This window comes from Myotis brandtii, unplaced genomic scaffold (genome assembly GCF_000412655.1).
Source record: "Myotis brandtii unplaced genomic scaffold, ASM41265v1 scaffold125, whole genome shotgun sequence".
Classification (NCBI taxonomy): Eukaryota; Metazoa; Chordata; class Mammalia; order Chiroptera; family Vespertilionidae; genus Myotis; species Myotis brandtii.
The window spans coordinates 11018331-11045522 of NW_005354385.1; the positions used below are offsets into that span (position 1 = coordinate 11018331).

General features: G+C 37.3%; 1 protein-coding gene across 1 annotated transcript in view; it reads right to left on the reverse strand.

The window, feature by feature from the left end:
* Window positions 1-27192, reverse strand: part of CCDC148 (coiled-coil domain containing 148) — a 214330-nt gene that overhangs the window by 111268 nt on the left and 75870 nt on the right. The window contains exons 4-10 of the mRNA XM_014534079.1: window positions 24098-24201; window positions 20800-20882; window positions 20471-20607; window positions 19005-19100; window positions 18743-18924; window positions 4635-4773; window positions 2063-2269 (exon numbers count right to left, since the gene is read on the reverse strand). Coding sequence (XP_014389565.1) covers window positions 2063-2269; window positions 4635-4773; window positions 18743-18924; window positions 19005-19100; window positions 20471-20607; window positions 20800-20882; window positions 24098-24201 — 948 coding nt within the window. The remainder of the gene's footprint in view (window positions 1-2062; window positions 2270-4634; window positions 4774-18742; window positions 18925-19004; window positions 19101-20470; window positions 20608-20799; window positions 20883-24097; window positions 24202-27192) is intronic.

The following is a 27192-nucleotide window of genomic DNA, read 5'->3' on the forward strand; positions in this document are numbered from 1 at the left end:
TGTTCAATATCTTTATCCTAAATGCAAATAGAAACCATAATAAGGTACTCCTACACCTCCACCAGATAAGCTAAAGTTAACAATTGGCAATACCAATGTAGGTGAGGATATGGAACTGAAACTGGTTGCAAATTTCTATAACCACCCTTTGAAAATCTATTTGGCAATATTTACTAAAGCTAAACACACCTGAGTCTTATAATCCAGCAATTCCACTCCCAAGTATTTATTCAATAAAAATGAGTGCAAGAGAACCCAAATAAGTAAAATCAGAAATAAAAAAGACTGACACCACATGCCAATAAATTGGACAATCTGGAAGAAATGGATAAATTTACAGAAACATACAATCTTCCAAAACTGAATCAAGAAGAAACAGAATATCTGAACAGACTGATTACAACTAACAAAATTGAAGCAGTAATCAAAAAACTCCCAACAAACAAAAGTCCTGCACCAAATGTCTCCACAGGTGAATTTTACCAAACATTCAAAGAAGAACTTATACCTGTCATTCTCAAACTAGTCAAAAGAAAATTCAAGAGGAGGGAAGACTCACAAGCTCATTTTACAAAGACAGCATAATCCTAACTTCAAAACCAGATAAAGATACTATAAAGAAAGAAAATTATAGGACAATATCCCTAATAAACAGATGCAAAAATTCTCCACAAAAATATTAGCAGACCAAAGTCAGTAATACATTAAAAAGATCACCCACCATGATCAAGTGGGCATTTATTCCTGGGATGAAGATTGCTACAATATTGACAAATCAATCAACGTGATTCATAAACAAAATGAAGGGTAAAAATCATATGATCATATCAATAAATGCACAGAAAGCCATTGACAAAATCCAGCACCCATTTATGATAAAAACTCTCAGCAAACTGGGAATTGAGGGAACATACCTCAACATAATAAAAGCCATATATAACAAACCCACAACCAACATCATACTCAATGGGGAAAATCTAAAAGTGTTTCCCTTAAGATCTGGAATCAGACAGGGATTGTCCACTTTCACCACTCTAATTCAACGTAGTACTAGAAGTCCTAGCCACAGCAATCAGACAAGAAGAAGCAATGACAGGCATCCAAGTTGGAAACAAGTAAAACTGTCATTATTTGCAGATGATATGATACTGTACATAGAGAACCCTAAAGATTCCACCAAAAACATCTAGAACTGATAAATGAACTCAGTAAAGTAGCAACATACAAAATAAATGTTCAGAAGTTGTTTGCATTTTTTATACACCAATAATGAACTATCATCAAGGGAAACAAAAAGAACAATCCCATTCACTATTGCTTCAAAAATAATAAAATCCCTAGGAATAAATTTAACCGAGGATGTAAAAGGCCTGTACTCAGAAAATCATAAGATACTGTAAAAAGAAACTAAAAAAAAAAAAGACAAATAAAGGAAGTATATACTGTGCCGGTGGATAGGAAAAATTAAAATCAGAGGAGCCACTGAGGCAGCTCCTCTGTATTCCCCTGGGAGCATCAGACACCAGTCCACAAGCCTCCAACTACAGGGGTGACCCACTAAACTCCCCAAGCCATCCTGGAGGCGCCTCACTGGGTCTGAGGAGGAAGGAAACCCCATCTCCTCACCCTCTCACTTTATTGAGGACTCACAGCCCATCAAGCTCTCCTAACATATCTCCTCACAGATTCTCTTTCCTCTCCATAACTTGACCCTTTTTTAAGTGTGAATGAGAGGTTCACGCATCTTTGAGCCAGCATCAGACGGTAACTTTACAACTACACTCTGCGTGTTCGCCCCGCACCTCACTCTGGCGTGCAGCATGAATGGTTTGGAGTTGGCTATCATCTCTCAATCAGGACTTCGATATTAAGCTCCTGTTACAGGAACTTCAGCTTGAACCACATGAAATTCTTGATTGTTGATGGTTTGAACTAACAATTTTATTCAAAATAGGCTTTTTAAGGAGAGTGAACTTCAGTTAGAATTTGAACAAGAGGGGAAAGTGGATTCTTAAATGAATACCCATGAAAACACTGAAATACCTCGTGCAAAGCATCTCACCTTGGCTTTCAGGTCAGCACACAAATCCTGTTGCTTTCTCCTGTCCTTAGCCAACGTGCTCTCCATTTCATGAGCCGCACAGGCCTCGGCAAGTGTCAGCACAGCCTTCTGTATAAAATCCCTCCTATTCTTATTCCAATTTGATATCAGGACCTTTCGCTGCTCCCTTGCAAAGTGATATTGGTCACAACATTTCTCATGTTCGACCTGAAAAGAAAATGGATGGATATTAGCACACTCTTTACACTTATAACGAACGTGAGTCTATGCCTTATGTCATTGTTACGAAAATGAATAAAATGAATTATAACAACTGATATTTACTGGGGACAAGCATCTCTGGTTCCAGTCCCAGAGTTCTGAGCCTGTGGCTAACTGGTAACTAGGGACTATAAATCCATAGTTTCCTCGTACAGGATGGTGTCAGACACAGGCAGCCCTATAATAACTTCCACTTCTACATGGCAATGAATCTATGAGCAGAAAGCATTATTTCCCCTATATATAATTTCAAAAACACTCCATCTTTAAATTAGTTTGGTATTTTAACAATTCGTTTAAGTGCTTTAGTTTGACATGTGCTAATAAACATTAAAAAATTGTTACAAATAATCCTGAAAACTCAATTTGCCCTTAATAATTTGCCCGGATGTTAAGATGTCTAAACTTGAAGTAATTATAGAAATGACATTAGCCCTTCCCATCCCACGCTCCTGAGGGACATGGCATTCTCACATCAGCAGCAGAAGTTCCTGTTGCCCATGAATCCCAACCAGAGGAGATCTCAGCCTTGAGGGAAGGAATAGGAATAGAGATAGCCCGAGTGGTTGAAAAAATCTCTGTAGGTGATTCTGAAATGCTCATTATATAAATGTGTCTCCTGAAGTTGAGAGTCACTGACCTAAATAATTCTTTATTTTGCCAGTATAGACCATGTTTCTGAATTTGGTATATTATTGAACCTCTAAATGGTGTGAAAAAAGAAGGTCGCAAGCAGGGAAAGGTTGGTCCCACCTAAAAGAATAATTCAGGTTTGTTTAATTAGGCACATGATGAAACAGGCTATGGTTTCACGTACACCAAACATCCACTGCTCAAATCTGTTCTGTAAACTTTTTAGCTTTGTTCCCCAAAGCCAAAAATACACTTAAAACCTGTCAAACATTAAGAAAGGAAGCATGCACCATGCAGAAATGCATACTAATCAGCCCAATGTAAGAAGTAAATGTAAAAATCTTTATTATGTAAATAGTAGGCAAATATAAAAAGTCTACAAAGATAAAAATGACAGCTGGTCACAGAAGCAACTAGATTTGACAGGGGATAAAAAGAAAGATCTAATTTAATAAATTAAGACTTTCTAAAAATTCTAGAGTGAATTATTTATTATATAACATGTTTTTTTAATGTGGTGTGTTGTGTGTCTTTTTTCAGAGAGAGGGCGAGAGAGAGGGAGAGATAGAGAGAGAGAAATCTCAACCATTTGCCTCTCATACACAGTCCAACTGGATTGAACCCACAACCTAGGTATGTGCCATGACTGGGAATCAAACCCGTGAATTTTCGGTGTACAGGACAATGCTCCAACCAACTGAGCCACACTGGCCAGCGCTAATGTTTTTTAAATAACAGGTATCTGCTATTTATAGCTCAAAATTAAAACAAATAATAATGGGAGGGTGGGGGAGAGGATAGATGATGATCATACTAGCTGTGTGGCCTTTGCTTCAATTTCTTCATCTGTGAAATAAGTATAACAATGGTACTTCTCTTATCAACTGTTATGTGTGTTACAGGAGTTTACTATACACATGCCCGACATAAAGTAAACTCTATATACATGTTAGTATTGTTCTTACTTGCTGAATTTAAAAGTTAGAAAAATGCAGATTATGTGATAATATTTTATAGGCTGGCCCATTTAAAAGTTAAGAGTCTATGCGAACTTGTTTACATACATACTAGTATTTTAAGGTGAGTTTTATGAAATTAATTGGTGACAAGCTAACTTTTGTGTTCTTGTCTTGTTAACTAGAAAATGAAACAATAATTTCCAGGCCCTTCTCAGGGAAATTTCAGGCATGGCTATGAATTTGAGGCATTTGTGTGTCAGAGCCATGTAGAGGGATCAAACAGAGTTATGGTGGTGGGGACGGTATAGCTAAAAACCAGCCCGCAAGGTGAGTGTTGGCTTCCCCATGACTAGAAGGACTGAGGTGTGGCAACTCTGTGGACCAAGGAGCAGGAGCAGGCATTCATTCCACTTTCCAGCAAGACCCAAAGATGAAATAACCTCTGGTGGCGGGCAGGTGAATGTATACACACCTGGAAGTCCAATACTAGCAGAGAAACCAGGGAGCCACAGTGAAGATCTCTGGGGCAAGTGAGCACAGAAGAGCAAATGTTGCCAGGGGGGTCACCCACCTTCTTATGGACCACACAGACTTGAAATATGAGACTTCAACCTAGAACACTATTATTTTCTAGACTGTAGGAATAACTAAATTTTGGAGCACCATTTTATATATATCTTAACAATTATGGACCAAGGAAACAACTTGCCAGTACTCACCAAAGCATGCCTAGATTTGTGAGGAAAATATCGTTGTAACATGTCCAGATACAGAGTTCTTCTGCCACAGAGATCTCCAGGATACTGATCCAAAACAGCCTGGTATATCCAGTGTTCTTCTTCACTTAATTGGAAGTTTCTGGAAGCAACAAAAATATTACAACATGTTGTTAAGCAATCATGGAGTTTGAGGGACCTCAAACTATTCAAGCTATTAGCAAGTAAGGATGATTACCTAAAATGAAGCCTTTTTTTTTTTTTTTACTACATTAGCCAAACTAAATATCTGCTATTAGAAAGGTTCTAAATTCTACTACAATTGGTCCTTTCAATCCTTTATGTGGTCTTGCCATGAGTTCCAGGCATAATTTGAAGAAGTTTGACAATGAGACATAGAATTGTTAAAATATTTATTCTATCTTGCCTATATTTTTAAAATATGACTAGTAAATGAAATTTTTAAAACATTGGGAAATAAATTATTAAACATACAGATTAAAAAGGAATTTTGCTTATTCAACAAAGTTCCTATTTCTAGACTGGAGGAAAATACAAATGTAGACAGTTAAATGAACAATTAGATGCAGGAAACTAAGGCCTGAGGAATGCACTTCACTTCAGGTTTGACTTTAAGAGCAAGTCTAAAATTATCTTTTACTTTACCTTCTCAACATCTCACTTTCTGGGGTAAGAGTAGACATTGGTTGTGAAAAGATAACCAATAACATTACATTTCAGATCATTAAAGAATTCATTTGTAAAGAGGATCCCTTCAAGTCATCTTACCAATAACATGTCCACCAAGCTCCAAAATGCCTTTCTCACTTGAGAATACTCTTAGCCACAGACCTGGTTTGTGCTCCTATGTAGAATACAGTTAACCCTTGAACAACACAGGGTATCTACCTGGTGCAGATGAAAATCCAGCTATAACCTTTGATTCTACAGTCAGCTTTTGGCATTGGCAGATTAAATCAACCAGGGATCCAAAACACTATTTTCGATCTGACTGCTGGAAATGTGCAGTTGGGAAACTGCAGTTGGGAATGTGAAAACACTGTTGCAGTTGTTTGAATCCACAGATACAAAACCGCAGATTGGAAGAATTGTCTGTTTTTACTGGGGAAAAATCCTCATATAAGTGGACCCATGCAGTTCAAGCCCCTGTTGTTTCAACAGTCAACTGCATTAGCAAAGCCCTATGTGGAGTGAAAAGGTTGCAGTATCAGCTTGCACTCTAAACTGAATTAATGACTCATTATTCTGTGATTATTTGCATATTATTATTCCTGTTTAATAAATTGGAATAATCAAATACAGATGCAATCAGAGGGAATATTATTAGCAACAAATATTTCCTTGATCCATGATGAAGACTTGCTATTGTTTATTTCTACTATATCAGTGGTCTTCTACTTTAAAGTTAACTGTACAATTCAAAAAAATGTTCATACGACTTCTCTGCCCTTGAAAAATATTTGACAATTTAAAACAATAAAAAACTCTTTAAACCAGTGATGCTAATGGGAATTCCACTGTCTTCACACAAGTTTACCTAGTATCTGTAAAGCATTTCATTATTCTGGTAAGCAGAAAGAAAGAAAAAATATTTCTCAAAGAAGATAATCGCTAACAGCTCTATAATTGGGAGAGGGGGTTACAGATGTTCTACTAGGAAGCAGGATACTCTACAGTGCTTCTCTATGGCCTAATTTGTTGCAGAGAAAGAATATGAGATGAATTCATTCATTGAACACCTTGAGTGTCTTGTTCTGTCTGAATCAGTTGGCACGTATAGACAGTCAACAGCTTCTGAAAATAAAGGCTTTCAAATAGGGATATTGAGCCTGGAGAAAAGCTTGCCTGAGTGTACTTGGCATTTAAAACACCCTCAAGTCTTCAAGGGCAATATCTCTGGCGCTCTCTCAAAGAACTCATTTTCATTCATGATAACATAAATGCATTTTAATAGCAGAGTTAGCCACATGAATTCTCTATTACTACACCACAGCCACAATAATGAGTAGACCTAAAGTCCATGTCCTCATTGGTGTTTTTAAACTGTTTCCATAAGCAAAGGGACTTTAACAGGGTTTGTATGTCTACCTTTATTTGATTACAAATGTGGGTGGGTGCCTTTGGGAATGTGTGCTGGGGAGGAGGAAGTGGCAGAGTCTAAGTTCAGTCATTTTTTTTGTTCTTTTACATTGTCATTCATCTGTATAAAGGATGCTTTGAAACCATGACAGATCACCTTTATTAGGTAGAATCCCCATTACCAAGATGCTGATCATTCACAGGTGCACCTTCCTCTGTGGAGAATTGTTCTGAACCAATTGGGAGCTGCCTCATGCAGAAGGCTGCTCTCCTACACAAGAGCTAACCGAAACTGATGACTGATTATCTGATGGAGGGCTACAGAAGCCCCGCCTACTTACCCCAAGATGGGACCAGCTATGTGATACCATTTGTGCTGCAGAGCTTCACTGTGGGAGCAAACCGCAGCTCATTCCCACTGAGATCTCTGCGTAGACATTTTCCCCTCCTCTATTTTGCTTCCCTTACTACCCTTCTCCGGAGAGCATTGCCCAACAAATCACTTGTTACAATCTCTGTCTCAGCATTGCTGCTACTGAACTGGACCTAAGGTAATATACAAGCTTTCTTACCCATCATTTTCAAAAATAGTTTCAATTCTTTGGCAAATGAAGTACTTTCAAGCTAATTGTGTTGACGGTCTCTCATACTGAACGGCGGTGCAAGATTTCTCTCAAAGAGAAAGTGCAAATAGCAAACATTTATAAAAACGCTTTTCAAATAAAAGTACACATTAAGCAGTGTACGTTGCCATAAATAAATATAGCAACAGGAGAACGTGTGGTGCTCACTGCATTTTTATACATTGCGTGAATTATTTAGGTGCCATTTTAGTGACAACATTAAAACCCCTTCAATGTATGAAATGATGATATAACATTAAAACCAAATATGTCATGAACAATGATCACATTTATTTTGCTCTTCTTATTGATTTTAGAAACCTCATCTCAACAGCTTTTCCCAATTACCACAATTACACAGATTGTAAGTCATTTTCCAGTATATGTGGAATAAAAAAACATCTGAAAAGAAACCATACATAAATACTCACAACATTATTATTTTTAGAGTATTCATAGCAGTTTCCACAGCCGCAGGCTTAAATCTTGAGGCAAATATTCCCATCAGCAATACTAATGGCACAGTCATGCATCTCCATTAGGATGCTGCTTGTGAGGAAGAAAGCCCCCACCACTGTGTAAGGACTGAGTCTTCTGGATGGTAAAATTCAAACATAATAGCCTCTTCACAATAACAAAGTAGTCATTTCTTACGTAATCTCTAAAACAAAATCAAATTTAGTATATCTGCATTTCTAAATTCAAATCTGGACATTTATCTTTCCTAATCCAACCTTTAGCTTTCCATTGTTCAGAAAAATCTAAACAGACTAGCTTAGCTTTATAAAATAACAAGGGTTAGCTTTTATCTTCCGAAATTCTTGTTTAATTTAACTGCTTTGCTGGTGATTATGATGAAAGAATGAGCTAAATTACACAGATTGAAGACTATTCTGATCACTTATCCCCTTTCTGAATTAGGGAAAAATGACTGTCATTTTAAAAAAAATTTAAAGAAGACTTTACAATTATCCTACGCTTTTGCAAGTTTTAAAATATCTTTAGACAAAAGATCTTTGGCAGGTCTCTGCAATTTCTATTCTTTTTGTCCACCCAAATTTTCTAATTTAAGTTGTTTTGTAATTGTTATCTTTAAAATAGCACCCTAAAATTCTACAGTTTCCAGGTTTATTGGGCACTTCCAACACTTCAGGGAATTTTAGCCTGAGGACATATGAGATATTTACCCCTCAATCCTACCTACCATCTCCTGCCCCCAAACATTGAAGTCCACTGATCTCATTTTATCATGATTTCCCAGGATATGAGATAAAACAGATAATTTAGAAAAGGAGGACTACTGGGCTGTAAGAATTCAACCAGACCGAGGCTGGTTTTCTCCCTATTTCTACCTATTTGAATCATTCCGAAAATCCAAAACTGACTTACAATTAAGTTAGCTACCAGTTCTCTTAGTAGTCATATTTAAACCATTTCCCTGGAGTCTGTCTGGTGTCATGTCATCAAAATACTTTGTGTGTGTGTTGCGGGGGGGGGGGGGGGGGAGCCATGCCAATTAGGCTGATTCTTTTTTAAATCCTTATCTGAGGATATGTTCTACCTATTATAGAGAGAGGGGAAGGGGGAGGCAGCCAACAGTGGCAAATAAAATTCATAAGGGTGATAGGTACTTGAACAACAAAAACAAGTCTATAAAACAAAACATTGTGTTTACAAACTGGCTGAAAGTTGTTTTACATTTTCTCAGAGTGAAGGGAGTTTTCCAGCCAAAAAGGTAATTAGCGCTTCCTGAAGCTTGCTGATGCAGTGCTCAGCAAATGAGGACTGCCTGGAGAGTGGGAAATGGCCACGGTAAATCTGGCCTAAAGAGAATCTCTTCCAGTGTAACACTGTCAGGGGACACCTAATGCTCCTCCACTAAGAAGCATGCTTGCAGTGGCCACTGTGGGTGGATGTGGATGAGAGAGAGCTCTCACACCATCTGCTTGTCTCGCTGCATTGGGTCTGACCCTCTGGAAAAGAGAACTTCACTTTTTAACATTGTCTTTCCAGATTCGACCCATCCAAACACCAATTCTAATTAGCCCAGTTCCTGAAACTGTCTTCCCACCTACCACCAGAACACAGGTCTATTGTCCAAGGACAAATCTATCTTTTCTTTTCAGCCTGATTTACAGGGAGCTCCCTGGCCTCAGACTCATTTCTGACCAACGGAACCTGCACCTTGGGTTTTCTTTGGTGTGCACATTTTCTTCCCATGGGATCCATTCCCACTTAGCAGTTCTTGCCTCCAGGGTCCCTAGGCTCTGCCCAGTCTGGCTATGCAGGTGGGAGTTGACAGCTAGAATAAAGTGAGCTCTCAGGAGTATGGTCAAAAGTCACTGAATTGAAGAATCAACAACAGCAGAGTGGCCCACCAGACCTTGGACCACATTCTTCTGAGGGGTGACAGGAAAGTGAAAATATGGCAGAGTTCTAAAAGTGATGGCTCCGGAATTTCTTATAGGCAGGTTAGGGATGAGAATCTGTTCAGAAGAGAAGGCTAAGTAATTATTTGGAAGCTGCAGTTTTTATTTTCATAGCAAGCCTGTTGTTTTTACTTATAATTTTAAAAAATATTGTGCATAGAAAGCTCAATTTTTGCTTAGAATGTGTATTTTTTGGAGGTGGAATGTGTACTTTGGGGATGATGGCAAGACTCCTCACCCATCCTTTTTTTTCTACATTCATCCACCACTAATTTTAAGAGGCAATATAGTTACTAGTGGAAGTTTTGAGAAAATATGATCAAGATAAAACAGACTGTTAAAAGTAAAAAGTAATGACTCAACTACCCCATATGCCAGGTATTAAATAATTATATTCATCATAAAAAGTGTAAGGAAGAGGTAATTGTAGAAGATATTGCCCTTACTCCTGCTCTTGTCCATCAGAATCCTGATTTTATTCAAGATCTACCTTTTTCCATAGCCCTCTTCCATAGCCCTCCCCTCCTCCTCTGCCCACTTCAGGGGAGGTGAGATGTCTCCAGCCCTCCGAGTGAATCTTGATTAATCTAAAGACATTCACAAATGTTCATTCACGAGCTTCCTAGTCCTCTGGCCAGTGTTTGGGATAAGCATGGACAAAAGACGCAGTGCTGGCCAATGAAATGTGAAAAGTCTTCTGGGGGAAAGGTTTTCTAGCTCTTAAGACACATCACAAGGAAGAAAAGGCCCCTTTCTGCTCCTGAGTGTTGTGGTATGAAGCAACAGCTGTCTGGTAGGAAGTCTCTAACCTGCAGGAAGACAGGGCAAGGGAATGCAGAAAACCAGACCTCACTGCACTTGACTTCTCTACCTTTGCACTTTGTGTGAGATAAGATAAGAAATCACCTAATTGCTAAAGTTGCTTTCACTTGAGTTGTGGATTCTCTTACTTACAGCTAAAGATATCCTATTTGATAGTTAAGTGAAGGAAAGAGAAATTATTTTTTGAATGTAGCATCCTAATATTCACTTTGGAAGGAAAAGATAATGAAAGATATAGAGATTAAAGAGATGCAAACCCAAGGTGGCCAGAGACCAGCATCTACAGTAACTCTCTTCAGCTCATTGGAAACAGACAGGTGTTCAACACCAATAGTCATTTTTAGAAAAAATAAACTAAACAAAAAACAACTCAAACTCAAATGAACAGAATCAGTAAAGACAAGATAATCTACAAACACATTATTTGCTCTCATTACTTTTTAAATCTTTCTATTGAGCCAAAATCTGCCTCCATGTTACCCCATTTTATTTTTCATTTTTAGAGCATGAGAACATTTTAAATTGCAATAAAGTTGAACTGAATAAAATTACTTTATATAGACATTATGATTCAGTTTTCCAGGTTCAAAAGCAAGAATGATAAAACTGGTCTACTTCTTTGGAATATCATGAGGAAACACTTAATTAACCATCATGAGGGCTTCTAAAGTTTTAATTACCACTAGAGACTCTACAATATCACCTCAAACCTACCAGTAATCATTAAGAAATTAAAAGGATGAATTAGAAGAGTGATGGAACTCTTTCTGAGTTTGTTATTTGTTTAGACATTAACAATGTTCAATTTTATGTTCCTTTATAGGCACTAATATGGCAAATAAACATAAGCCTGTGAGCATGGTGATTATAATTTCTTACATTACTGGTTCTCCGTAGTCTCAGTTTTAAAAATAGGATTTCCTCAAAGTATTATATTTACCCACAGTTGATCTTCAAAATATAAGGAGTAGGAAAAACTTGTTATGAACACTTGATTTGAAGTATAAATAGGTGTTATAATTCCTCTATGTCACAATTCGGCTATTGTGTCCATAGACATTTTAATCTTCTCTTTGCTTAGAGCTACACATATTTTATTATTTTAATAACAAGTTCTATTTGTATTATCCAGGTTAAAAAATAGCATGTCAATTGTCTTGGACACAAATCTGTCAAGCTGCTATGTTTCCATTTTCTCCAACATGATTTACTCAAGATTAATTTGATTTCACACCCAGGGAAGAACAGAAACTTCTCATCAATGATTCTCACTCCTTGATTTTGTAAAACCCAGATTTTCTAGTCTCGCAAAGTATTAGCAGTGTAGCTTCATGCATCATTATACTGTGTAGTTCCTGGCTGAAATGATTATATCAAGAAGGCAGTTTTGGGCTGCAGTGATACTCACAAAATAGACTGTTGCCCTAACCGGTTTAGCTCAGTGGATAGAGCATCGGCCTGTGGACTGAAGGGTCCCAGGTTCGATTCCGGTCAAGGGCATGTACCTTGGTTGCGGGCACATCCCCAGTAGCGGGTGTGCAGGAGGCAGCTGATCGATGTTTCCTCTCATCGATGTTTCTAACTCTCTATTCCTCTCCCTTCCTCTCTGTAATAAATCAATAAAATACACTTTAAAAAAAAAGTCTGTTGACCTAGACATTTATAGCCACTATTCTTAGATACACTTTTCACAAATACATTTAAACAAACATAACATACAGATAATATACAGGCTGAGTTATTAATTAAGCAAAGGCAAACTTTAAGACCAATTTTGAGTATACCCTAGAAAATGGACCCATTGTTTTCCCTTGATAAAATGCATTCCACCATAGCCAAGAGAATTCCCACAACAAACCAAAGTAGGTTAAACAATCACAAAATGTGGCTTTCATTCAAAAGTCATAAAGTAATTGTTTTCAATGATGTGTTTATTTTAAGAGAAAGCTACTAAATATACATGACAAAAATAAGGTCTTAACCTACAATTATTTCCTCCCCCAACCCCAACAAATGTAAATTCCAAGGTCAGGTTGGACAATCCCTGTTGGAATACACCATGAGAAAATGGGAGTTTGCAGTGACCCCGAATATTGCTTGAGTGGGTCATTTAGCCACTGTGATTAAGTGAATACATTAGTGTTCAAATAACAATGCTTCTGTTTCTCAGCACTTTTCCCCTTGTTAACCACCCTTGACACACAACCAGCCCAGACCAGAAATGTAGAACCTGAGACTGGACATGCCCAGGAACTGAAACTTTCCAAAAGTCTGAGACTACATTCTCAGAGAAAAACGCCACCTGGTAATTAAGGCTCCAATGTTCTAACTTGTTCTGAGTTCATCAAGTAAGCAATGTCAGTTATTTATTATGCTCTTTTCCCTCTTCTTCTATCTTATATTCATCAAGCAACAATCAAACATGTAACTATTTGTTTAATCAAATATTTTTTAAATAAAATTATGTAAGGCCAATAACTGTCTCTTGAGTACTGGCTTCTGATACTGGCTTTTATCTATCTTATCTTTTATCTTTTTCATCTTTTTGCCAATTCTGCTGCCAAAATTTCACATAAGAACAGTGATGCTACACCGCTGTGCTAGGTAGATAAATATTGAAAAAGAGAAAGAGAATATTAACAAGACACTAGTGCCGTTTATGGGTGATGGGCAATATCCACTGCCCTAATCAACATGCCTACAAGATGGATCAAATGATAGACTGTTGGTGAAAGTATAAATTGTTTCTACTTTCCTAGAAAGCAATATGGTTAAACCTACTTTAAAAAAATATTATTAAATTTGCTGGGGTGACCTTGGTTAATAAGATCATATAGGTTCAAGTGTACATTTCTATAACCTATGATCTATATCTTGCATTGTGTGCCCTCCATCAACAGTCAAATCTCCTTCCTTTACCATGTATTTGGCCCCCTTTACCCTTCATTAGGTTAAACCTACTTTTGTAGGTTTCACGTACATTTAATACATTGTATTTCAATAAATACATAATTGAAAATACTTAATTACTTTATGAGTTTTAACATTCTCAAAAGCCTTAGACTTTTTCACACCCTTTGATTTATCAGTTCCATTTCTAAGAATTCATCTTAAAATAATAATCATGGTATTACTCAAAATATAGTGAAAAAGTTATTTGTGTCAAGGTTTTTAAACAAATATCAAAACATGTAATAAATAACTTTGCAAAACCAGGTAGAGGGTTGAATTTTTGTGGTACAACCATATATTGTAACACCCTGCAAGTAATAAAAAATAGGTTGTAAAAGAATATTTAACACAATGAAGGTTCGTAAACATAGACGGTTAATAATAAACATTTATTAAAAATGGATAATATTGGATCTGATTCATCAAGAAGAAAATCAATGGATATGTGTAGAATATTTCTTCATTTTTATAAACAACATACCTGTAACTCATATAACTGACTGTCTTTACAAAATCTGTACTTGGAAATCTGACAGCATCTCAAATTCAACATGCCCAAACCTGAACACCAGATCGTCCCCACATGGAGGTTTCTGCTCCTGGGTTTATTCTCAGGTAAAATGTGATTCTCGGGGAGAGACCAAGATGGCGGCATAGGAAAACACCGGAAATTGCTGCCTCCGACAGCAACTTCAAAAATACAACTAAAAGACAGAACGGTCATCATCCAGAACCACAGGAAGGCTGGCTGAGTGGAAATTCTACAACTAGAAGGAAAGAGAAGAGCACACAGACTCAGAGGAGCTACGAAAGTAAAGTGCAGAGGTACAACATGCCCAAACCTGAACACCAGATCGTCCCCACATGGAGGTTTCTGCTCCTGGGTTTATTCTCAGGTAAAATGTGACTCTCATATTGCCTGTCTCTCCAATTTGGAGGGCAGCAGTTTGCCCTGTGACTTTGCTACCCTGATGTACCTAAGAAGAGTTGGTGATTTTTTAGCTTGTTCAGGTTTTTAGAGCAGAGTGACAAACTCTAAGCTCCTTACCTGCTGGACCAGAAACTGGAAGTCCCTATTGATTATTTAAAGATTTAAAACTTGCCTGAGAAACCATCCTGCTAGATCTTTTTCTTTTTAATGCTTATGTCATTGCACTTATTTAAACCTTTTCTTTATGATTTTCACTGCAGGTAGCATACTTTAAAAAGGCCTTCCCCATTCCAAGATTACTTAATATTTGTTTTGTTTTTTATCTCATTATTTATGATTTTTCTTATTCATACTTTAATAAACCTAGAGTTTTTTAGTCATATGGGATAAGAAAGAGATCTAACCTCATTTTCCCAATTTCCTGTTATTTAATGCTCCTATAAATAACCCAATCTTTCCTATAGTTTTGAAATTTTTCCTTTATAATAAATTAAATTATTATAGATATGTTCTGTCTTTCTATTTTGTTCTACTTATCTGCTACATATTCCACAGATATATAAAACTTTCTAACCTATTTTGATATTATATATTTGTATTTGGCTGCGCAAGTTTCACAACCAATCTCAGTTATTCTTCATTTTGAAACTTTGGCTGATTTTACAACCTTAATCTTCCTGATACATTTTAGAATACATTTTAACAATTCTTCAATTGTAATTGCACTAAACTAATAGATTATTTCATGAGTTATGGATATATTGAAATCAACTAGCATATAAAATTTTAGTTGTTTGCATTCCTACTCACACTGACTTTAGACATTAATGTGGACTAATGACCCTTGAAAATCCAGCAGTGAGGGTGGCTTCCCACACCATTCAAACAGGGCGCCAGCTCAGTTTCCCCATGATGATCTGGGTTTCTTGTGTGTTGTTTCCCTTCATCCACACAACAGCTGCCAGCAGCAAACTCAACTATGTGCTTTCTTGGTCCACCCACTAAGAAAAAAAGGCACTACTCCTCACAAGTACCTAACAAAAGTTCTGAGCTTTGTCCTTGACTTGAGGACCACCATGAGCTAGCAGCTGAGGCCGGGGAAATGTGGTGACTGACTGGTGCACAATCCCACCAGGGACTACCTTGGGGTCTGCGATGGAATCAGTCCAAACCAAACCAGTGAGCCGCCACAAAATAGGGGGAATTAAAATAAATGTTGGGATTAACCTTGAGGTCCACTGCCATTAGCCCAATGAAAACTTATAACTTAATAAATGTCCCCCAGAAATGTCAATGTTCTTATATCATAGCAACATCTATTTAAAATATGCACAAACTCACTTATGTAGGTGTGTACCTACATGGGCACAATGTATGTGTATCCTTATAAAGCCAAATAACTGGAATCCAAAGGGGAAATGGCCATATCAAAATTATGACAGATACTGGGCAAACTAATATAACAGTTGAACATATAGCTCATTGTGCTGGTTAGAATATTATTTTGCTCACCTTACTTCCCACCAGTCAGATTGTTGATGCCCATGACCTCTGTACTTATTCAAAATAGCCCATTTACTCTCTTTCTCCTCAATGAAGCTATGCCTGAAACATCATTCAGTTTTATTTCATCATTCACAGCCAGCATGTTATAAAATAGTCTCTTAGTTGCTGTGAGCATGTAATATGTATTTGATTAGGATACATGTCAATATATTGCTTCCTCTAAATATTCCAAGCCCTCTTAAAGGCAAAGCCATATCCTATCTAGTCTGTCTACTGAACACCCTAGTAAGGAGCTTAGCAGAGATCACTGGTATGTTAAGGATTACCCAATAAATATTCATGAAGTAAAACATCATTAATTTTATAAACTTTGTTCTGTATAATTATATGCGGGAAGCACACTATTAAACAAGGATTCATGAACCTGTATTCCTCGAAACTAGAATCCTACTGGCCCCATCACATGCCTTGCCATGCTCACCTTCATTGTTTGCATATTTAATTCAACTCAGTTGAACAATCATTTATTTTGCAGCGATGATGTGCCCAGATATGCTAGGTGCTAAGCGTACAAATGTTGTTAATAAATTACTTTGTCTTCAAGGGATCAGAGTCTAGTCATTTAATATCCCTTTTTAGAACATCCTCCCTACCCCTTTTCTGTCTTCTAATCCTTGTTTCTTCCCTTAGCATGTGATGTACATTCATCTTATTTTCTACTTAATCTCCAGTAACATCAATGAAGCTGTGAATCTCATCTTTTTCTGAGTGCTCAGGGTTGTATGAAGGAAAAGGTCAGATTAAAAGGAAGGTAAGAAAGTGAGCTGTGAGGGGTAGATCTTAGCAGGAAGCAGGCATTACAGGCTGCGAAGGCAAACTCCTCCATGTTTAGGAGCTGCTATCCGAGAGACACCACCATCTCAGTTACCTGCGCTAAGGGGACAAAATGCCGTGTGTAAGGAAGGTCATGGGGCAATCAACTTGCTTTAAAAGGACAGAGTCAGCCTGGCTGGTGGTTGAACGTCAACCTATGAACCAGGAAGTCACGCTTTGATTCTAGGTCAGGGCACAGGCCCAGGTTGCAGGCTTGATCCCCAGCAAGGGGCCTACAGGAGGCAGCCAATCAATGATTCTCTCTCATCATTGATGTTTCTATCTCTCCCTCTCCCTTACTCTCTGAAATCAATTTAAAAAATTTTTTAAAAAGGACAGAGTCAGATTTACCTTCCTCACAGCCCGAATCAGCCTGACAGCAATGCATCTGTCACATCTGTCACAACACACACACACACACACACACACACACACACACACACACACACACTCCTTTTTTCTTGTTGAGTTCTAAAATCTCTTTAATAAGGATGGGATAGGGAAGGGAGAAAGGATGTTTATTTTACAATTAGAGACTTAAATTAAGTGCATGGTTGAGTTAATACATCACTGTGACTGATTTTCAATTAATTCATCAATTAATCAACACATATAAATGATATATTATTCATTTTTTTCTCAGCTTTATTGCAATATGGAAAGGAAAAATGGAAGGCAGAGAGGTGGGAGAGATGAAGCTCTTAGGAGACTAAAGCATGTTTGTTAGGGAAGAAGATGAGACCATCACCACAGAGATGTAAGAAAGAATATTAGGTCAGGAAAGACTCAGATGTCACCTAGGACTGCCTCGCCGACTGTGCAGAGACTAGAAGTAGTAACTGGAGACTGTGGATCAAGAAGCTACTAAAACAAATGACTCTACTTGATAGGATTTAAGGTTTTCCTTATTGTTATTCATTTAACACTAGTAATTTTATATGTAGGCATTTCATTTACAAACAATTCATTAAGAAAGGTAAGAAATACAAATAATTGTCATATTTATTTTCTTCTGTTTCAAAGTAACAGCCCTTAATAAGCCCTTAGTAAAAGGACACTATAAATGTATCTCTGCAATAGTTTTTCTTTCTTTTTAAATACATACTCTTTGGGGAAATTTTTTTAGGTCAATGTAATAGAATAAAAAGCATATTTCCATACAAAACATTCCCCAGAAACTTCATATGCCAAACATTACATGAGGTAAACTATTGATCTGAGCCACATGGCATTTCTGAGTTTGCTCATGAAATGAATTTTAATATAGAATTTACACTAGAGAAGTTGACCCTGCCACAACTGAATTTTAAATCACTTAACAGTATATTTGTCATTCAGGAGAGGATTACAGCCAAAAGTACACTTTCTAAAAAAAAAAAAAATTTAGCATGTTTTTTAAAATTTACAAAATATACTTATATTCACCATAAGACAAAATCACAGTGGATTACAAATAATCCATAATTCCATAACTACATTTTTTCCTTGCAACCAATTGTTACTACTGATCTGTAAATCTCCACTGAAGAAGCGCTTCACATCTTGAAATGAAAATTCATAGTTACAAAAATTTCATGTTTAAAAAAAACTATTTCTTACCTGTGTAGTAGAGAGCTCAGTGAGAAGGCTATTTTCATCATGTTTCAACCTTATAAAAACCTTTAAAACCACTATTTCAGAGAAATCATTTTGGAGAGGGGGAAAAAAAAACCCTTTCCATTCAACAATATTCAATCTAAACATTTATCGATTGACTATATTCTAATCACATAGTAGTACCTATGAAAATGGTAAAACAGAAGTATAGTAATCTCCCACAAAAATAAAAATGTAGTAGCAAAAATCTACATAATTCAAGCAGTTTTATGTTATTACCTATTTATGTCTTCTAACTGCAGATCAAAATCTTGAAGTTTCTTTTGATATTTCTCTGTAAAGTTACAGAACTCATTAAAAATTGAAGATTTCAAATCAGGGTATGGGCATTCCAAAGCTTCTAATTCCATTGGCAGTTCACTAAGCAGGTTCCTCCTTTCTTCTGAATAATGATCTAGTATCTGAAAAATAAATTACATGATTGTTTTATTTAACACCAATGACAAATTGATAAACAAATTACTGTCTGCTTCACACTTACTTTAATACTCCAGTCTGAAAGACTATTTTCTAAATTCTGTTGCTCCAGGCTAAGTCTTTCAAAGACAGCTTTTAATTGTTTCTTCACAGAGTCAACCTATTGGAACATTTAGAACAAGTAGTAAGCAAATTCTTGTGATTCATTCAATATGTATATTTAAATTCACAGAAATTAATCTCAAAAGCCAGTAAGTGATGATAAATTAGATAAGAGAATATGCCTTTGAGGACCTGGGGGAGAGGGTTCAAGTGATGCCATAGCCGGGCGAGCTTATCAGAGGGGTTTCCAGACACATAACTCAAAACTGGGCTGGGAAGTACAGGGGGGTCCTAGCCTCTGAACCCACATTTTGATTTTGTTTGTGGTAAGGCAGAAAGCTTACCAGATTGTCTGTTCCAATCAGCCTTTCCTTCCCTTGCATCCTTGCCTCTAATCCTCAACTGGGCATGGGATTTTTAATATATTTTTATAAATTATTATTTATGAAAGCAATATAACACTTCAGACAACTGAGAAATAGAGTGAGAAAAATCATCTAAAAGCCTATGTCTAATGCAACTATGATCACGGAGTTTATGCTCTAGTCAGGGGAGATTGTCAATAAACTAATACAAAATAGCTATGAAAGTATCAGGAGAAGGTCAGTGATGTAAAAACAGGGTGAGGTAATAGGGAGTGACTATGGCTTCCCTCAAGTGGACTATCAGAACAGGTCACTCAGAAGAGAGGACATTTAGGCAAACACCTAAGGACAAAAAGCACCCTCAGTGAAACAGAGGAAATAGTCCGTGCACAGGCCCTGAGACAGGAAGGAGCCTGATATGTGTGAGAAGGAACAGAAAGAAGGCCAGACCAGTGACAGGGTGGCAGAAACGGGTTTCAGGCAGGAGATGAGACTGAAGAAGAGGGAGGGGCATGATGTGAGCCAGGAGGAGCCCTGAGGGGATTTGCCAGGGGGATGACTTGATCCCCATGCACTGAAGGTAGGTCCCAGAATGCAATGGGAGGAGAAGCAAGAATGAAAGCAGGGAGACTAGGTATGAGGCCATTGTAACACTCCAGGCTCCAAATGAACAAGCTTGGACAGATCTGAGGATGTTTAAGATACTGAATAGCCGAAACCGGTTTGGCTCAGTGGATAGAGCATCGGCCTTCGGACTGAAGGGTCCCGGGTTCGATTCTGGTCAAGGGCATGTACCTGGGTTGCGGGCACATCCCCAGTAGGAGATGTGCAGGAGGCAGCTGATCGATGTTTCTCTCTCATCGATGTTTCTAACTCTCTCTCTCTCTCCCTTCCTCTCTGTAAAAAAATCAATAAAATATATTTTTAAAAAAAGATACTGAATAGACAGAATTTGCTGTATCTTCTATTAAAATACACCCATGTTGGTTCCTTATCTCAAACGGTTCTAGTTGGGACAAAAAATGAAATATTACGTTATTAAAAGTAGAGGTAATATACTGACCTCTTCCAGTACATCCACTGAGTTCAACTCATTGTGTGAGTGTGAATGCTGTCTGTATTTTAGGTCTGCTATCAATTGCTGAATAGGATTTATCACATTTTTAAGATACAGGCACCATTGTTCAGATAACTCTTGTTCTATAGTGAAACAAAATTAAATCAAGATAACACACTATTTTAACTTTTTAAGAACAGGTTCTTAGAGTGCAGATTTATTTTTGGATTATTTTAGAAAAAAACAAACAGCAGTTAATAAAAGAACATGAAGTGAGTGGTCCAGTTTCATCTTCAAAACACCCCTTTAAATATAGGATAAAAAAAAAATCTCACCAAAATTCTTAAGGTCAGAAAGACATTCACTTCCAATGTTCTCTTCTTTGAAAAAAGATTTTATTTCAGATTCCACTTTACACCTGAAATAGATATTATCTGGGTTTAAAAAATATGGGTTTAAAAAATAGTAGTAGAAATTTAATCTAATAAGGACACATTTGTAATATCTTATTCAATAAAGGAAAAAAAATGCAAAAATAAAAAAATAAAGCCTTGGGTGGGGGGGGGAGAGAAGAAATTTAATCTAATGTGGTTTTATTCACCGGTTCATTTATTCTGATCACATACTAAATTCCTAACATGGATTTGGTACTTGCCTGACACTACCAGTGAACATTTGGTCTTTCCAAAATGTCCACTGAGATATTTGGTCCATACAAAAAGGTCTTGAATAGTTCATCCTGACCAAAACATCCATGGGGACTTTGATCTATGGCTAAAGGTCCTTGAAATTTGGTCCTGTCTAAAACATCCATGAGCATATTTGGTCCGTGCCAAATGGTCCTTGGTTCTGTCAAAAATGCCCATGCTTAGGAAATGCTGGATTCAGATAACCCATAATGCTTATTTCTACTCTTGGCTTATAGGAATAATACATTAAAAAGTACTATCATGTTTTATTGGTCCAATAGGGTTGTGGCTGTATTGCCAGTAATAGCCCTTCTTGCCTCAGTAGCCTAGCTGGTAATGGCAAATGGGGCTAGCTAGATGGTTCCAGGTTGGAATCTTGCAGAATTTATATTAACTATGCATGTTTTGGACAGGGCCAAATATCAAGGCGTGGACCAAATATCTCTGGGCGTTTTAGACAAGACCAAATGTTTTGCAAGGAAAAGAAGCATAAGTGAACGCTCTGGGAAGAAGTAACAGCGGAGAGACCAAGATGGCGGCATAGGTAAACACCGCAGACTGCTGCCGCAAACAACCACTTCAAAAATACAACTAAAAGACGGAACGGACATCACCCAGAACCTATATTAACTATGCATGTTTTGGACAGGGCCAAATATCAAGGCGTGGACCAAATATCTCTGGGCGTTTTAGACAAGACCAAATGTTTTGCAAGGAAAAGAAGCATAAGTGAACGCTCTGGGAAGAAGTAACAGCGAAAGCCAAGGTGAGCCCGTGACATGCCCTAGCACCACTTCTAGATGGGAAGCCATTGAGGGATATTAAGCTGACCTCCCCTGCTCAGCAGATCTGTGTTTCAGAAAGATTCCCAAGGCAGCAAGATGCAGGACAGACTGGAAAGAGGGGTGATCAATAGAAATGGAAAATGAACAGGAGGGGACAAGGTGAATCTGAACCAACAAGAAAGTTATTTTAAAAGTTAAGAGAAAATGAATTCCTGAACTAAGGAAATAAGGGTAAAAGTATATTTGGTTTTTATACAGTAGTAAAAGGAATAAATCTTAATGACCTTTTACATATTATTTAAATATAGTCATTTTTAGCCCTGGTTGGTTACATATTATTTAAATATAGCCATTTTTAGCCCTGAGCAGTGGTTAGAGCATCGGCCCAGTCAAGGGCACGTACCTTGGTTGTGAGTTCAATCCCCAGCCCCTTTAGGAGTGAGAGGCAACCAGTTGATGTGTCTCTCTCACATCAATGTCTCTCTCTCCCGCTCCTCCCTCTCTTTCACTCTCTCTAAAAATCAATGGAAAAAATATCCTCTGGTGAGAATTAAAAACAAACAAAAAATAAATATAGTCACTTTTAGAGTAAAAGCATAACCTGCTCTAAATGGACATTCAAAAATATTATAGTTTATTCTTTGTTTATGGCAGATTTAATGAAATAGTAGAAAATTTTTTATTTATTATGATTTTAAAAATGCAATATTAAAAATGGCATAAAATTAAAAATAGGAACAATTACAACACATTAATACAACAATTTTTTAAATTTTGCTTATAAGTTTCTGTTATCTACATGTATATGTATTTTAAATGGTTGTAATTATGGCATATTTACCATTTTATATTGATGTTTTTTAAATATTTTAAAGATATTTTAAAATAATTATCATGGTTATCATTTATTTAAATGGCTGCACAGTATTCCATGTTATATATGTGCCATCTTCTTCTAAACCTATTCACTTACATGGGCCAGGAGTTTTGTTTGTATGTATAAAAAAGGGGTACTAGTGTAGATGACACTGTACTATGTTTTTTCCCAGTGTGTAATTTTTGCCAGAAGTACCTTTAAGATCACATTTGAAACTATTAAATGAATGATGGGTGCATAGTAGTGTAGTAAAACCAGTGAGGGGCGTGCAGGAGGCAGCTGATCAATGATTCTCTCATCATTGATGTTTCTATCTATCTCTCCCTATCCCTTCCTCTCTGAAATCAATAAAAAAATATATTAAAAATAAAATAAAATAAATAAATGGAAAAAAATGTAGATTTTGAAATGTATATTTTGTATCAAAATAGGTAAATTTTGTGGTCTTATTCTAAGTCAAATTGCCAAATACCATTAACTTTACTTTTGACACTTTTATATTAATAGGAGTTTTTTAATTTTGCCACGAGATTTCTACATGTGAAGTGAAAGGCTCATGATTGGAAATGGATTTGCATCATTGACCGGAATTGAACCTGGGACCCCTCAGTCTGCAGACCGACGCTCTATCCACTAAGCCAAACTAGCTAGGGCTAAAACCTACATTTTAAAAAGCATATTTTACAAATACCATTATCGTTAAAACTAGTATATATGCCTCTAATGGAGGGAACCATCTGCCTTCTCTTTTTGCTTTAACCTTTGGGAAGACATTTGTTTTTCAAAGACTACAATTAAGATTAAGTATAGAATCATTATTTTGTTTTAATTCATCTTGAAGTGGATGCTGGAAATAATAACAAAAGTCAGAAATCCAAATTGAATAAATGAGTCATGATGTAGTTCCATCCAGAAATCACTGAGCAACTATAGCCCCTTAGTTTATTTGTTCATTTATTTATTGAAAACATTTATAAATCTCCTATCATGTATCCTACAATGAAAAAATGAATATGATGGGATGGTTGCCCTACTCACCACTTTAGCAGATAAAGATTATCTTTTTTTCTGAAGGAAAGCAAAAGTCATTTTAATATAGTCACTGAATTCCAAATTAAATTGAGGAAATAAATTTTTTTAATTTGGCTCACATTCAAACTGTAACTTTCAATTTTCGTTATAATAGTTTGATTAACATGGAAGGTTATAGAACATCTAACTAAATCAGTGCAAGTCTTAGTAATTTCTCTGTGTACTTACTGAGATTTCCCCCAGTCCTTACCTGACTTCCTTTAGCCTTTGGTGTTCCTGCCACCACACCTGCCTGTGTTGTTTTATTAGTTGTTGTTCCTTAGATATCTTTGAAGTCTGCACTGCTTTTCTGATCTAGATTTAGAGAAACAAAAATGAGCCATTTAAAATTCTTAAAATGTGTTTTCCACACTGGAAATGTTTAATCTGTATTTTCTAAAATACTTACTCTTTTTCAATCTTATTAGTGCATCTTTTAACACAAAATTTACCTTAAAATAAATAGTATATTAAACAAAAAGCAGGGAAGTGAAAGAGAAAATGATTTGGAATACTGAACAGTTTAAGAACTGTTTTTAAAGCATTTATGAAAAGAATGATGAAGTGGTTCTATTTTCCATACATACAATAAATAACACCTAATTCATTCAGTCCCAGAAAATTTTTCCATGTATTTTCTCGCCTTCTGACATACCTTCCCTGCCAGGCATCGTGAACATCATTAGGCCCATTTTACAGAAGACACTGCTGTTCAGAGAAGTTAAAAGACTTGGTCCTAAAGCTCATAAACATGAGAAGCACACAGAACCGTGGTGTCTGAATTGGTTTTTATCTGATCCTTCAGCAAAGGATGAAAAAAGTCATTGGATAAATTGTTAGAAGGCCTGGCTATATGACCTTGAACATGCAATTTTAATCTTCCATGACTTTGTAAACAAGTTTTTTAAATATGTATTTGAAGATACTTGAAACTGTAAAAATTTATATACATTAAAACCCATATTTTTAAAATTGAAAATTTCCCCAAATGTTATGACTTTTAAAAAGGTATCATAGAATTAGTACTGGGGTTTCTGTAGACAAGTTCTGTCAGGCCGGGGTTTGTTTGCCCTAAGATCCATTCGTGGCCATTTCTCTGATCTGCTCCATATCACAGAGTAGCCTGTGCTTCTCAAACACTCCTATCAGCTGGCTTCCCGTTGGGTTCAGCCAAAGGGAGACACTGGCAGTGGGAGACCGAAGGGAAGGAGGAAAGGAGAAGGCAAAAGATGACTGCTCCTACCTCTCTACTCTCACAGGGGCGCTAGGAGCAGCTCCACCTTCTCCATTTGCTCCCACTTTTCTTGACAGCTTTGCTACAGCTCCAACTATCTCTGGGTAGGTAAGCTCCGTTCATGAGATGTGGTACAGCCTTGCTTTTGTTATTGAATTTATTGGGGTGATATTGGTTCACATGACCCTTTGACTTAGGCATGGCATGATTTCCTGCTGTTTTAATCCCATATTGCTTCAGAGTCCTTTTTGGCTTCTCAGCTCTATCACCTGGGTAACCACTTCCTGAATTAAAGACTCCCTCTGCTCAGTAAAAACCTCCTCAAGTGGTGTCTGTTTCCAGGTTAGACTCTGACCGATACTCATGTGTATTCCCAACTTGTGTATTTCATATTAATACTTTTAAACATCTACAAAAGTGCTACTCATATCAGAAACTTGATGAAATATGCATATTTTACATTTTCTCTGCTACTAATAGCCTGAAAGCTTTAACAGACCAATACTTAAAATATAAAAACTTCAGAAGACAAGACCTAAAAAGACTTTATAATGCAGGCTATTTCTAGCTGTCATTCACTGATTACTTTAACCTTGAGTTTATCTTTCTGCTATTCTGGTTACTGATTCAAAATTAGGCTTGTAACAAAACAAAATAACCCAAACATTACTTTAAAAAAAAACCCACAAAGTCAAAGTCACATCTTTTCTTCAGAAGGTCTTCCTGCTATTCTGGTTACTGATTCAAAATTAGGCCTGTAACAAAACAAAATAACCCAAACATTACTTTTAAAAAAACACAAAGTCAAAGTCACATCTTTTCTTCAGAAGGTCTTAAGAGTGCCACAATCATGAAATTTAGAAGTACATTTAAATAACAGGACACCGGGGAGAGACCAAGATGGCGGCATAGGTAAACACCGCAGACTGCTGCCGCAAACAACCACTTCAAAAATACAACTAAAAGACGGAACGGACATCACCCAGAACCGCAGGAAGGCTGGCTGAGGAGAGACTCTTCAACTAGAAGGAAAAATAACAGCACACCGAGGCTCAGAGGAGGCGCAGTGTGGAAAAAACTCAGGTGCGGAGGTGCGCGCGCAAAGCGGGCTGGTGGCTGAGAGCGCGGTTGTCGTTTTCGGTCAGGGGGGAGTCTCAGACTCTGAGCTCCAGATACGGGCGAATCGCTGGGGACTCAAACGGGAGAAGTGGGAGTGTCTGGCATCAGTTGGAAGGCAGCTTTCCCTCCGAGGTTTGCAGCGGTTCCTGGGGTTCTGAGAAGCAGAGCCTCTGGGAACGGGACTGAGAGGGGCCATAACCGCTCCCTCCGCCCGCCCTGTTGAGCCCGCCCCGCCCAAGCCCTGCGCAGAGCCATTTGCCAGATCGCCTCAGGCAAAGGCTAGATTAGCACCTCCCCAGAGGACAGAAGTTTTCCGCGGCAGACACAGCTGATTCACACAGCCAGTCGGCCTGGTGGTCAAATCCCTCTAGTATTAACTACAACAATCAAGGCTCAACTAGAACAAGACTGCGCACAAAGACCACTAGGGGGTGCACCAAGAAAGCATAAAAAATGCGGAGACAAAAAAACATGACAGAAATGGAGGATATAGAGCTAAAAAACGCAATTTTGAGGGCTTGCAATAAACTTCTGGAGAGCCTCACGAAAACTAATGAGACCCTCGATGCTATGATAAAGAAACTAGAAATTAAGCATACACGCTCTGAAATAAAGAATATTACACCCAATAGCAGACCAGAGGAGCGCAAGAATCAAGCCAAAGATTTGAAATGCGAAGAAGCAAAAAACACCCAACCGGAAAAGCAAAATGAAAAAAGAATCCGAAAATACGAAGATAGTGTAAGGAGCCTCTGGGACAGCTTCAAGCGTACCAACATCAGAATAATAGGGGTGCCAGAAGATGAGAGACAGCAAGATATTGAAAACCTATTTGAAGAAATAATGGCAGAAAACTTCCCCCACCTGGTGAAAGAAATGGACTTACAGGTCCAAGAAGCGCAGAGAACCCCAAACAAAAGGAATCCAAAGAGGACCACACCAAGACACATCAT